Genomic DNA, 15,066 nt, shown 5'->3' with positions numbered 1-15,066 from the left:
AAGGTCAACTTCCAAAACTGCATGACAGAAGTCACCCACTGGATGAGGGACAACTGCCAGAAGCTCAACACGGGCAAGACAGAGGTACTGATTTTCAGAAACAAAGGTTCCCCATGGGATTCATCCTAATGGCCCTCAGAAGTCAGGCCTAATTTTACCCTGACTGACCACACTAGAAACCTAGGTATCATTCTACACAACAAACTAACCATGACGACTCAGGCCAACTCCTCTTCCCCTGCTTATTTATCCTTCTTATGCTTCATAAGATATTTAAAATGGCTACCCCAAAGCTCCAGACGCACCATCATGCAGGCTGTCATCTCCATCTGACTAGACTTCAGCAGTGATATCTACGCAGGAACGACAGCCCACCTCTGACGACGACAGGCCATATAGAACGCTGCAACCAGTACCCACATCACACCCTACCTCAGGGAACTCCACTGTCTCTCTGTACAGAAGAAATGCAATTTCAAGCTCCTGACCCTTGCATACAAGGCTCTACAAAACTGCAGACCCATGTACTTGACCACTGCCTGAACTTCCATCAGACACCTTTGTTCCGCGTCCCTTTCTCTAACCCTCATTCCTCATATCCGACATAGCGAAGGTTGCTCCTTCTCCTACCTAACAATGAAGATTTGAAATGAGCTTCCCTTTCATCTACAGACCTCCCCATCTCTTTCAGAGTTCCGAAAGTCCCTGAAGACATGGTTATTCAGCTAATCAACTGGACCCTGCCAGAGACTGAATACGCTCATTGGTGACAAATAGCGCTCTACAAATCTACTGATTGATTGATTCGTTGGTTTCTTTCCCACCTCTTTGACCAAATACTATTGTGAACAATCATCAGTCCACCTGCTTCAGTCACGTGGCTTCATTATGCATACTTATGCCTACCTGTAAGGAAGTTGAATGTATGCTGTTTTTACTGCACCAATATTATGGTTCATGATATTCCAAAATACTTCGACTAAATAGATGAATTGGTAGGGTGAAGCCTTAATAAAAAGGCAAATCTACGTAGCTTTAAATACTTCTTCGTCCTACATTAAGTATTTCTTCTATTATATTTAACTGCCAAAAGTGAAAATGTATCCACTTTATTATATGAAACATGGAATAATGCGTAAGCTGTTGCTCCAGAGTATCCACTTTACCAGAAACGGTCATTAAAATAGTTTATTCACCACATAATGCTAGTTTCTTTCAATCACCAGAATATGCAATATGGTCTAAAAATTGTTCATTGTTGATATTGTATCAGTTTGTAAACTGCAGTTGTGTGGAAGTCAATATGCTCCCACCAGAAGTTCTGCACCGGGTTGAGGTTTAGAAGAATACACATTGGAATTGCTTATAATATCTAGCACAAAAACTGAGAATGCACCTCTTCACTCCCAGGATAAATCACTACATGTTTAGAAGCAATCCAGTTCTTGTGAATCAAAGATGCCCTCCTATCCCATCCCCACTCTGTTTTGACGATATTAATACATCTGCTGCTGTATGGCCAAGCCTCTCTTTGCAGGTGGATGAAGTCAAATAAAATACTATTCATTTTAATCTAGGGACCAGGGAAATTTAACCAGGCCTAAAATTACTAAGTTTCTGTACAACTGCCCACCATAACTGGCAAATTTCGGATGCTTTAAGAATTCAAAGCATTAGCATGAAATCCCTTAACGTTTTTTTTGTATTTACTTCAACATGAAAAGGGCAGTCAATAATGGCTACAAGACAAAACCTAAAAAAAAATACATACATTCACAATGTAAGGTCATACCTTCACGATATCAGGTCCTGGGTGGGTAGCTGAATGTTTGTGGCGGTTTGAGGGGATGTGAATGGCAGTGATGTTGGATCAATATCTGAAATTTTTTGTTTTGTTTTGTTTGTACATGTATGGGTGTCTGCGGTGTGCAGGGGAATATATGAATAATATTTGTGTGCTTCATTACGCTTTTGAATGTCTCAGTATGTGCACATCTGTCTTAAAGTACCCAGTAGTTTGATGGAGTGTTATACTGTATGTGAACATATGATAATCTTTTGAGATGTGTAAAATCAAACGTGCTTGGGTACCAGTGACCATTTGGCAACAGAAAAAAACATAGCATGTGTTGATTTGTTAACCACACTTTCCTACCGAGAGGTATAGTTGAGGGGCACTCAGGGGCTTGAGGCCTTCCACGTCACTTTGCCTTAAGAAAATTGAGTTATTTTGTATATCCTCCCCCTTCTTGTACAATGGCAGCCTTTCCCTAATTGGAGGAGGATCGTTTGGTATTTCAATTCCACCACTCCCCCTTGGTTCGGGCTGAAGTGACTTGGTTTAAACCCTCTCCCTTGCTGTTCAAAGGTTGAGGGTACGTGTTTTGACCCCACCTCTTCCCCCTTCAACCTTACTTAAAGGCGAGGAGAGGGGTAGTGTATAATAGTCATATTTTATTCGCCTTTATGTTTGGTAACATGTGGAAAAGTGTGCTTTTCTTGTATGATACATAATTTGCTCTGTTGACTGAATGCTTAAAATGTAAACATGTTTTTTCTGCTGCTCTTTTAGGCTGCCATCAAGGGCTTGACAATGGGAGGATTGGAAGTCGTCTCTATCACTGACAATACTCCGATTCCACACAATGGATGCCGGCCACGGAAAGCCCGGAGGATGTAGAAAGAAACTAAATTTATCCAAGTATTGCCTCAACATAAGTCTTTGGTTTCTTAATAAAAAACCTAAAAGTATTTGGATGACTTTTTCATTTAGCAAAGCAAGTGGTAGAACAAATTCAGTCTCACGTAAACGACACAAGGCAAGGACAAAAGAGAAGCAAATTAATGTTACCTCCTTTTACATAAGAAAATATTTTTGCTTTCATACCTTATTTATTCAAAGAACAATACTGCGATTGATTTAAGGTGTTTTCATTTCTGATATGCTACATAAATATTTTTCTTTTTATTGTTATGACGTAATTACCCACATTAAAAATAGTACTACAAAATTATTTGCCAATCCCTCTTTTAAACAAGTCTTATTTCTTTACAGTGTTGCAGTGTAGTTGTTTTCTACATTTTAGCATTACATTTACAAAGCTTATTTTTCACAAAGATAGAGTTTTTTTTAGACTTCATATTGAAATATATATACATATAATGAATGGGCTGTGGGTCAGCCATTTGCTCTTGATTTGATGGCTTTCCTATTGATTGCCTCTCTAATTGTCTTGCTTCTTATTTGATGGATTTCCTCCATATTTCTTGTCCAGCCTCTGGAATATTTGTTTACTGTGTTCTGATTGGATGACGTGTACATCTACTGCTTCATATGAGCATACTTGTTTTCTTGATCTTTCTTGTGCTGCTTTTCCCCCCTCAACATCTCCCCACTCTCCTTGTTGCTCACGTCTCCACCACAACTATTCTATAGCTTTCCTGCTGCTTTTCGTTAAATTTAACTCCACCCTGCTGCCTCTATTGCTTGAGTTCCGCTGCTGCCCGGGAGAATTGTTTTAACCTCCACACCTTTAAAAAAATATATTTATTTACTCATTGGGCAGACTCAAATTAGGTTATTGGTTGAGGGGTTGAAAACTCTACTCAAGCAACAACCAAACTCGTTTTCAGGGTTGAAAACTCTACTCAAGCAACAACCAAAATCGTTTTCAGGCAAAAATCACTAGCTTAAACTGTGCTTACCCCTATGGTAGCAAGACACAAAAGTTCTCAAGCTTAACTTGGAGGCAACATATAAAGTATTTATGCATCACACAAGCAGTACTAAAGTGAAAACACAACACAAGAAAAGTCCTATTATACATGTCCGCCTTAGGTTGGTCTTCCTCCAACCTTTTTGCCTTCTTCCCTTTTACTTTGCTGAATTAGTTTTTGTTGGCCTTAGAAGTCTGTGCTTATTACCACTACTAAATTGCTGGTGCTCACTTCGTAAGGTGTGATAAATGTGGCTTACAGATGATTGGCACATTTAATTTACATACAAGTCCCTCGTAAAGTGATATACCATATACCCAGGGCAAGTAAATTAAATGCTTCTAGTGGGCCCTGGAGCGCTCATTGTGCTAACCACCCAGGTAGTCCATTAACCCATGTCTCAGGCTGGCCATTGCAGCCTGTCTGCAGTTTCGAACAGCCAAACGAGAATTGGTGGGGAGAAGCTGTGCACAGCCCCACTCTCATTTCAAAGAAGCTCTCTCAGTACACACACAGATAACTTCATTCCAATCTTTTGTGACCCCAATCCCAATGGATCCTGGGTATGGTGGCACGAAATTCTAGGATCTTCTGTAAGGGAGGAGAACCTCAAGAAGTTTTTACCACTTTAGTGATGGCACCAGGTATAAAAATAGGGGCCTCAGACCCACTCTTCAGTTCTCTTCTGGGCCTGCAGATGACTCTGCAGTCTGCCATGCTGTCCAAGGCCTGCTGTATACTTGAGAGAACTACTTTGATGCTCCAAGAGGACTGCTCTGCTGCGTGAAGTCTGCTCTGTGACCTCAAAGGACTGACCTGATGCTTGAGACCTGCTTTCTGGCATGGACCACGGACCACAAGAGTGACTCGAAGGACGAGTTTGCTGGCCTCCTGTTCACAGTTACAGGGACACAAAAATCTCCAACAACTTATAAAGTGCACCTTGAGCCAGTCTGAAGTGCTTTCTGACCCTCATAGTGGTGCTACCCAGCCCTGTACCCTTGGAATTGGTGCTAAAGGTATCCAACCAGCCAAAATGCAAAACTTTGGACTTAAGTCATTTTCAGCCAGAAGGGCTCTGAGAACCAAGAGGAGTCTGGGACCTACCTACTCATTGATCCACCCAAGGTGTAATGATGGTCAGCCTGACTTCGCCTTAGTTCCCGCTCGGTTCTTGCCCACAGCAGCAAATTTTGTTCAGGAGCTCCTCGCGGAAGGGGTATCGGGCCTCACAGAGCACTCGTTGGCTACAGCCTGCAGCTTCTTCCCTGTGGAGATCTTTGTCTTTCAAAATATTAGACTAATTTTGATTGAAAAAATCTTCACTTCAACCTTATCCAGCAGCTCCCAGACAAAGACTCTTCCTCCTCGAACACCGCCGGCTGCCTTACCCCACTGAACTTTACCTTCTCAGACATTGTTCTTTGAAACTTCGTCTAAGTCTGAAGGTAAGGAGAGACCAGGCACAAGCCACTTCTTGTATTCGAACCATGCTCCATCGTGGTTGGCCATAACTTTTGATTTTGCCCCGGTCTCGCACAATTAGATGTCTGTGGTTGACGCTTTCATCTTTTAGGCGCTATATTGCTCTAAAACCTTTAAAAAATCATAACTCTGGCTACTGATTGGGTTTTTGTCATTTTGGTGGCAAAGAATTTGTTACATTTTACTATGTTTTTCTAAATTAGTATTTGATTTTTCCTGTCTTGTGTTTTCAGTTTATTACTCTTTAAGTTTGGCATAGATACTTTACACATTGCTTCTAAGTTAAGCTTGATTGTGCCAAACTACCAGAGGGTTAAGCACAGATTAAATTAGTGACTTTTTGTGGTTAAAGTTAACAAGGATTGTGGCTGTTGCTTGAGAAGAGCTTATACTCTCTCAACCAACAACCCAATTCCTCACCAAATTCCAAACCAATTTAGAAAAATAGAGTAATTTTTCATGAATAAAATGACATGAGAACAAATTAAGTCCAGGGTTATGAATTTTTAGTTTCTAGTGAAAAATAGCTCCTAAAAGAGTAAAGCACCAACCACAGGTATATGGTCGTCTGAGACAAGGTCAGAGTCAACAGTTAAGGCCGTCTGCAATGCAGCACGGCTCGTATACACAAGGTGGATTGGACCTGTTCTCAGCTTACATTCGGACTTTGAAGAAATTTTGAAGAAAAGTTCCTGTGAAGGTAGAGTTCAATAGGGCTAGACAGTAGACTGTATCCAAGGAGGAGGCTCCATCCTCGGAGAACCGCAGGACAGAGTCGAGGTGAAGATTTTTACCTTCTGACACACTTTTTTAGAAGTCAAAAATATCCAGCAGGACGAAGCTGCAGGGTGTAGCCTACAAGGGCTCCATGAGGCCAGATACTTTCACAGAGAGGTCCACTGTACAGGATTTGCTCCTGCAATTGATGATCATAGCGGTAGTTACTGCAAAGGAAGGCTGACTGACGATGCACTGTTTTCCCAGTCTCCCCAGTCTTTTGTCAGTTCTCAGGGCACATTTTGGCAAAACATCTTCAAAGTTCCAGGTTTTAGGGGTAGGCAGGAGCAGCCCTTCTAACACCACTTCCAAAGGTCCTGGACATGGGTGCACCACTTGGAGGCTTAAGACTCACACCAGCGGAGGTCAGGTGCACAGTTTAAGGTCTCTGGAGCATGTTATTTCTCTGTAGCTCGCGCAGGAGGCCAGCCAGCTAGCCCCTGGAGTCACATCTGCTGGTCCTGGGTTCAAAGAGATGGTATAATGCTCTGTCAAGCTGCAATGCAGGCCTTCAAGCAGCAGGGCAGGTCTTCATGCAACAGGCAGTCCCCTTTGGGTCCAGTCAGTCCTACTGAAGTCATCCACAGGTCTAGGAGTGTTCTGAAGAGTTCTTCTTAGGGTCACATATGTAAGCCTAGTGCCAGCATCTGAAATGGGGGGAGGGGGGCATCCTGGGCTACCACAACATCTGGTTCTGGAAAAGTCTTCCCTTCCCCTGCCAAAGTTCCAAGAAGTTTGGGGTGACAAAAGACTATTGTCAGGTTCCTTTGTGTGTGCTGAAGACAAGCCCTTTGAAGTGTAAGTGGGACAGGGGACAGCTCGGCCCCTAGCTATTTAGGCAGGAAGTCCCATCCTGCCTACCCGTAGCCCTCTTTGTCTCACTGTCTGGCAGGAGTACACAAATCCCAACCGCAGAGCCATTCACAGTTATGTGACCCAGGTCACTGGGAGCAGCTGGTTAGGGCAAGAAAATGCTAACTTTCTAAAAGTAAAAACAAGGTAATGGATGGGATTCTTGAAAAAATCTGAACTGCTGGCAATCGCTGGGGGCCGCATCCTAATCCATTGTTTTTTTCCCCACTATGCTACCTCACTTTGGACCTAGTGGGATGCAGCCTGAGTGATTACCAGTGGCTGAGATTAATTCAATCATTCCATCCATCACTGCTTTATATACTTAATATGTCACCCTAAGTTGGACTGATATGCCCAGACATGGGTCCCATGCACACCGTATCACTCACTGGAACTAAGCTGTACCCAGCTGATGAGCCTATACCTAGAGCAAAACCAGTCCTGGGTTGTTGGTTTTCTGGTTCAGGGAGGAACTGGCTTGACAGTTTGGGCTGAACTGTTTCTATTGGAGCAGAGTCTAGACAAATTTGCATATACCTGGGTCCCAACTGAGGAGGCATGGTCTGCAAAATAATGAAGGATTAGGATGCAGCCCGAGTGATTACCAGCGGCTGACATTAACCCCTTCGCTGCCAGGCCTTTTCCCCCCTCCTGTGCCGAGCCTTTTTTTGGCTATTTGGGGCAGTTTGCGCTTAGGCCCTCATAACTTTTTGTTCACATAAGCTACCCACGCCAAATTTGCGTCCTTTTTTTCCAACATCCTAGGGATTCTAGAGGTACACAGACTTTGTGGGTTCCCCTGAAGGAGACCAAGAAATTAGCCAAAATACAGTGAAAAGTTTTTGTTTTTTTTAAAAATGGGAAAAAAGGGCTGCGGAAAGCAGCTCGTGTTTTTTCCCCTGAAAATGGCATCAACAAAGGGTTTGCGTGGCAAGGTCACCATCTTCCCAGCTTTCAGGAACAGGCAGACTTGAATTGGACAACCCAATTTTTCATTACAATTTTGACATTTTACTATTTTTTGTGCTTTCAGCCTCCTTCCAGTTAGTGACCAAAATGGGTGAGAAACCAATGCTGGATCTCAGAAAGCTAAACATTTCTGATAAGTAGACAAAATTCTGAATTCAGCAAGGGGTCATTTGTGTACATCCTACAAGTGTTTCCTCCAGAAAATACCAGCTGAAATAAACAAATATTGAAATTGAGGTGAAAAAACCAGCCATTTTTATCCACGTTTTACTCTGTAACTTTTTCCTGCGATGTCAGATTTTTTAAAAGCAATATACCGTTACGTCAGCTGGACTCGTCTGGTTTCGGGGATATATAGGGCTTGTAGATGCATCAAGAACGCTAGGTACCCAGAGCCAATAAATGAGCTGCACCTTGCAATGGGTTTTTATTCTATACCGGGTATACAGCAATTCATTTGCTGAAATATAAAAAGTGAAAAATAGGTATCAAGAAAACCTTTGTATTTCCAAAATTGCCACAAGATAAAGTGTTGTGAAGCAGTGGTTATTTGCACATCTCTGAATTCCGGGCTGCCCATACTAGCATGTGAATGACAGGGCATTTCTCAAATACACATCTTTTTTACACACTGCCTTACATATGGAAGGAAGAAAAAATGTAGAGAAAGACAAGGGGCAATAAAACTTGTTTGCTATTCTGTGTTCCCCCAAGTCTCCCGATAAAAATGGTACCTCACTTGTTTGGGTAGGGCCTAGCGCCCACGAAAGGAAATGGCTCAAAACACAATGTGGACACATCACATTTTTTCACAGAAAACAGAGGTGTTTTTTGCAGTGCCTGCCTGTGGATTTTGTCCTCTAGCTGGAAACCTAGCAAACCAGCGCATTTTTGAAAACTAGACACCTAGGGGAATCCAAGATGGGGTAACTTGTGGGGCTCTGACCAGGTTCTGTTACCCAGAATTCTTTGCAAACCTCAAAATTTGACCAAAAAAACACTTTCCTCTCATTTCGGTGACAGAAAGTTCTGGAATCTGAGAGGAGCCACAAATTTCCTTCCACCCAGCGTTACCCCAAGTCTCCCGATAAAAATGGTACCTCACTGGTGTGGGTAGGCCTAGCTCCCACGAACGAAAAAGGCCCAAAACACAACGTGGACACATCACATTTTTTCACAGAAAACAGAGGTGTTTTTTTACAAAGTCCCTACTTGTGGATTTTGGCCTCTAGCTCAGCCGGCACCTGGGGAAACCTAGCAAACCAGCGCATTTTTTAAAACTAGACACCTAGGGGAATCCAAGATGGGGTGACTTGTGGGGCTCTGACCAGGTTCTGTTACCCAGAATCCTTTGCAAACCTCAAAATGTGGCAAATAAAACACTTTTTCCTCTCATTTCGGTGACAGAAAGTTCTGGAATCTGAGAGGAGCCACAAATTTCCTTCCACCCAGCGTTCCCCCAAGTCTCCCAATAAAAATGGTACCTCACTTGTGTGGGTAGGCCTAGCGACCACGAAAGGAAATAGCCCAAACTCAACGTGGACACATCACATTTTATCACAGAAAACAGAGGTGTTTTTTGCAAAGTGCCTACCTGTGGATTTTGGCCTCTAGCTCAGCCGGCCCCAGGGGGGTAGAAATGGCCTAAAATACATTTGCCCCCCCCCCCCAAACCCTCCAGGGAGCGACCCTTGCCTATGGGGTCGCTCCCCCCCCCGTGACATTGGCGCAAAACAAAAAAAGATCCCCGGTGCCTAGTTGTTTCTGCCCCCCTTGGGGGCAGATTGACCTAAAATCGGCCGATGTACCCCCAATGGGGGCAGAAATGGTCTAAATACAATTTGTCCCCCAGGGGAGCGACCCTTGCCTAATGGGTCGCTCCCCATCTCAAAAAAAAAAAAAAAAATTACCCCTGGCGCCTAGCGGTTTCTGCCCCCCCTGGGGGCAGATCGGCCTAATAACAATAGGCCGATCTGCCCCGGGGGGGCAGAAATGGCCTAAAATAAATTTGCCCCCGTCCCCCAAACCCCCTTGGGGAGCGACCCATGCCTACGGGGTCGCTCCCCCTCCGTGACATTGGCGCTTAAAAAAAAGATCTCTGGTGCCTAGTTGTTTCTGCAGATTGACCTAAAATCGGCCGATTTGCCCCCAAGGGGGGCAGAAATGGTCTAAATACAATTTGCCCCCCAGGGGAGCGACCCTTGCCTAATGGGTCGCTCCCCATCTGTAAAACAACAACAACAACAAAAAAATCCCCGGTGTCTAGTGGTTTCTGCCCCCCTCGGCCTAATTAAAATAGGCTGATCTGCCCCCCAGGGCTTTGCATTTCTCTTCCGATCACGCTGGAAGCTGAGCTTCCAGCGCAATGGGAGGAGGCCTTTGTGACAATCGCTGATGTCACAAGGGGGGGTGGGGGTTCGGGGTGGAAGGGGAAGGGCTTCCCATCCATCCCTGCCTTGGGGGGTGGGGGGGAACCCCACAGAGGGAGCGCTAGCGCTCCCTCTGGGCTCTGTGCCCAGGAAGTAATGGTTACATCCTGGGCACACAGGCACTGTGCCTCAGGACGTAACCATTACGTCTTGGGCACAGAAGGGGTTAATTCATGCATTGTATCTATCACTGTTCTGTTCTGTATACCTAAACATTCTAAACATGTCCCTCAATCTTCGACTTTACCATTAAGGAGGATTGCAAATTACAATTCATTTGAGTCCAAACATATTTCTACCTGCCCTCAGTCAAAAGTTAGCACTTTTCACATTTAATAAGGTAACCCAAAGCTTTCCAATGGAAGAGGTAGGCCTTACAGTAGTGAAAAACAAAGTTAAGAGTTTTTCACTACCAAGATATGTGAAACATAAAACCACATGTCCTACTTCGTAAATACAAAACACCCGGCCCCATGGGCCATTAGAGCATACTTTGGGGGTGACATATGTATTAAAAAGGAAAATTGAGGATGGGAAAAAGTTAATTTTGGCAATTTAAATCTGCACTACAGGTTGCTGTGGCAGACCTGAGACATAAATGCTACTTTGGTGGATGCCACAATAATTGCTGCAATCCCACTAGTAGCATTTAATTTACAGGCCCTGGGTACATGTAGTACCACATTACTAGGGACTTAGAAGTAAACTAAATGTGCCAGTCAGATGGAGCCCATTTTACCTTGCTTAAGGGAGTGAGCACAAGCACTAGGTCTAATTCCAACAAAAAATGAATTAAGAAAACAGGAAGGTGAAGCCAATAAGTTTGGAGGAAGACCATACAAATGATGTCAGGTCTAACACCCACTGACACCCACCCACTATGCTTCCAGGCCACTCCTTTCTTAATACACATTTTCAAGCACATTTTATTTATCTATTTATAACAAGGTAGGCATCGACCATCTCTGAACGGCAAATAAAAAATGAAACAGAACGTTGGCAAAGCAAGTAGGTCTGCATTGCTTTTAAAAAGTGAACGTTGTTTCCTATGTATTATTCACCTTAATTTTCTTCAAGTCATGCATTTTTAAGGACTAATTATTTGTGGATTTGGTGAAGTAGGATTTCAAAAGTGCCCAGCCTTCCGTCATGAGCTAATTTACATTACTTCAGATATTCAGATATTTCTTCAACCAATATACTGCAATGTGAATGATAGTCTACATTGTCTACACAGTTTATGACGTATTTAAATTTTTCAATTTCTCGAATGTTGAAATCATTTCCCTCTTACGATTGTGTTACAGAACTGACAAACAGTACTACATTGTCAAATGTATAGTACAGTGCGTGTGAGTTTTCCTTAGGATATTACCAGTGCTTTAAATGGGAAAAAATAAGTGCAGGTACTCATTAACATATACTAGTAGTGTGGTGGGTGGGGCTAGGGGCGGGGCTAAGAGCAAGACATGGGATACTTTGACTTATATACCAGTTGCAGCACATGCCAAGGCCCATGAGAAATGTGTTTGAACAAACAAAACAAGTTAACTCGTTAAACGAAATGTAAGCAAAACACAACGCTATTTATCTTACTGGCAAACATATTTGCTGTCGTTTTGCACAATACTATATATTCTTGAACGTGCACACACAGAAAGAAACAAGCAGAGGCGCACACCCAAAGCATTCCACACAGTCCTCCTTAAAGTGCCCTGATTCTCTCTCTTTCATTCGCTTTTCTCTCACACAAAGACACACACATACCAGCAGGCAAACACACATACATAAGCAGACCCTCGTTCAAGAGACTCAGGTGGGATCAAAGCCATTTTAAACTTTCCTCCCATGGCTTTCTTAGTTGTCACTGTGGGGCTGCCTCAATTCCTGTGTTTACACAAAAGCACACGAGTGTGTAAATATGATTGACAGCACAGGGCCTGAATGGACCCTGTTCTGACAAACACAGCGTGATCGTAAATACCCAGACATTAGGCACATAATCCCCGTTGAATAGCTCAGCGGGGCTCAGTTTAGGGCGACAGAAGCACCTTTGCTGTCAGAGGCGGGTTCAACTCTGAGAGCCCAGTGCTCACCAGCACTAGCAGCTACTGAGCCTACCCTTCATGAGTACCGGTACTCTCCTTGGCAGCAGAGAAGTGCCGGTACTCAGAGTGAAAAAAATAAGAAGTGCCGGTACTCAGTACCGGTGAGTACCGGCCCATTTAAAGCACTGGATATTACAAATTCCTATTGTGCTTTTGTGTTTTGTTTTTTTACAAACATAGAGCTCGTGTTACCCATAAGAATGGCTTAATGTCCTGACTAGCGCTCTCAGTTCTTGCAAATAGCAAATGTGAGTGCCTTTCCGAAGCAAAAATGGTTGGAAATAACGCATGGTTCTACAGTAGTATTATGCCAAGGAGCTGGCACTTCGATAAAAAAAAACTCTCGATTTCCACCTCCTTTAAGTCAAGTAGAGAACCAAATTATGGTCCTCTTTAGGAGTGTCCAGCAAGCAAGACAATTATTGTCACACCTTTTAAAATCTGATGCCAGGAGGATCGGAATTTAAAAGGCACAATAATTGTTCCCTATTACAAGCTGTGCCCTAAAAATAAGACTTAACAATCGGAATTGGCATTTAACAGTAACACACCGAATTCTGCATGTTTTGCCTTTTGACGTGTTTTTTCCCGACAATTTCAACAGACGAGACCTGCCGGAATTTATCAGAGGAAAACTCGAGCGTGTGATAATTATCACATCACCCATATTTCTGATCCCTGTGCAAACACGTGTTTGCACAGAGGTAACAATTTAGCCCTGCACTTGTAACAGTGGTCTAACATTAGCCCCTGCGCTCCAGGGGGGCCCCCCTCAGCACAGCCAGCACTGTGCACAGGCAGTGTCCCCTGGTCTGAGAGCTCCTGCCTGGTACCTGGTTGGGGGGGGAGGGGTGCGGGGGTGTAGCTCAATTTACTTTGCAGGCGGGCCCCCTCAGATTTTGTTACACCACTGACTTGTACTCAGGGCAAACAGTCTTGAATGCCAGGCCATATTTGCAATAGGCGACTCTCATTTCTTCTTGAGCCAAAGTAACCTTCTCAATGTCAAAATGATGTACACTCTATGGCTGGACTTCATGAGAGTATGAGCTGCTATATTTTGAAATCCACAAAGCCACTTAATCATGACTTAAAGGCACCCTATTTAGGAGCATTTATGTAAACCATTCTCAGTGGCATAGCTGACATAATTGCTGGAAAGTCCAAGAAGAGAAAATATAGTTATTCCCTTTTATCCCTTCCCTTTGACTGAGGTCACTGAACAGCCATCTTCTTCAACCAAAAACAGGTCATGTGATTTGCAAGCATCAGCTCTTGCTTTCCTCTACCCCAAATGCCAAGTTTATCCTTCAGAATAAAGTTCACAAGGCACAAAAGATGACTTCTAGAATGACTTTGTATTTGACTCTTTTCAGACTTTGGATGTGTCATGGGCCAGCAATTCTGCACCATCCTACTTCTTTGGAAAGCATCATTAGCTCGGACTGTAAGAACTTCACAAAACACCCCAGTCTCACACCTCAGTGACTGATGTCCAGTTGTGCCCTAGATTGGAACACTCAGTTTCCTGAGCTTGAGTGGTTTGTGCCCCTTGCCCCGTGTTGGGCCGTACACTGCTTTTGAGTGAATTGTGCTCCTATCATCCACGAGTACTCTGTTCTGCATTTTATATTAATGTCCCTTGTTATTTAGTCAGTGGTGTCCCTTAACTGATCAATTATTACCCCTTGCACAATGGTAACCTGCACCCCTACTTCTACTAAAGTATGTATAATGCATATCCTACCCCACCAACCTTTTCAACACAACTTCCAATACCCAAACACAGCCACACTACCTAACCTCATCCACAAAATCATAATTAGCTGAACAGTCTGCTCATCTACTACACTTTTCCCTATCTCATTCATGCTCATCGACACAGAGAGCCCAAGGAATCAATGGCAACAGCACTGACTTAATCAGATATAGAATTGTGGTGAATAAGAGATGATTAATTTAATGGATTTATAAGCTAAACATCTGAACTGTGTGTTACAGTATTGTTGCAGTATAACCTGGCTTCCTGAACATTGTTATTTAGCATAGGTGTTGAGAAAGTCTGATAGAAATCTGGAGAAGTGCATGGAAAATCAATAATACAGAAAGGTCGAAACAGGACTTGCAGATTCGTGGTGGTGTCTTTCATTGAACTGCAAGGCCATTCTTGGCAGCACAATTCCATTCAGCTCACTTCTGGATGAGCCTGGCCATCTTTTAAGGGAAAGTGAAGTTTTGCAGCAGGCAGCCCCCATCTGCTACATGACTGTCTTTCCCCTCCAGAATGGAAGATCAACCATAAATATCAAGAGAAGCAATATCATTTCAATTTGTGGTTCTCAACATATATACTCCCAGCATGAAGAAGACAGCGGTAGCATATCTCACGTGGTGTTCTAGCACATGTCCCCCTGTACAAATGCAGTGATCAGTCACATTACAGGCTGGGAGATGTCACAGCTGCTTTATACCTCATAAGCAAGCATGGCTCACAGTTCATGGTCATTGAGAGTTCTGAACCAACACAGCCTCATAATTTGTCTCGTCCTTTTTCCTGTCTTCCCCAATCAGAATTATACAACCTTTGGAACTAAGCACTTGATCCTTTACCAGACGTTTCCACTCCTCAGAAATTCGTGAACAATGAAGTTTTCCATGTAACACTCACATCATGAAGTGCTCCACTCATCATTGGGCCTCTTACTTTACAATTTTGTGTAGGACAA

At 43.4% G+C, this 15,066-nt stretch overlaps 1 protein-coding gene across 2 annotated transcripts in view; it reads left to right on the top strand.

The window, feature by feature from the left end:
• Window positions 1–2,751, top strand: part of MRPS11 (mitochondrial ribosomal protein S11) — a 157,901-nt gene extending 155,150 nt beyond the window's left edge. For both annotated transcript variants that reach the window (XM_069222724.1, XM_069222722.1), the window contains one exon: window positions 2,573–2,751. In XM_069222724.1, the coding sequence (XP_069078825.1) occupies window positions 2,573–2,680 (108 nt within the window). In that variant the 3' untranslated portion in view covers window positions 2,681–2,751. The remainder of the gene's footprint in view (window positions 1–2,572) is intronic.
• The last annotated feature ends 12,315 nt before the right edge of the window (window positions 2,752–15,066 follow it).

Source organism: Pleurodeles waltl, chromosome 3_1, assembly GCF_031143425.1.
Source record: "Pleurodeles waltl isolate 20211129_DDA chromosome 3_1, aPleWal1.hap1.20221129, whole genome shotgun sequence".
NCBI classification, from domain to species: domain Eukaryota; kingdom Metazoa; phylum Chordata; class Amphibia; order Caudata; family Salamandridae; genus Pleurodeles; species Pleurodeles waltl.
Note: the sequence above shows the minus strand (reverse complement) of the source record. Positions and strands in the feature narration are given on the sequence as shown.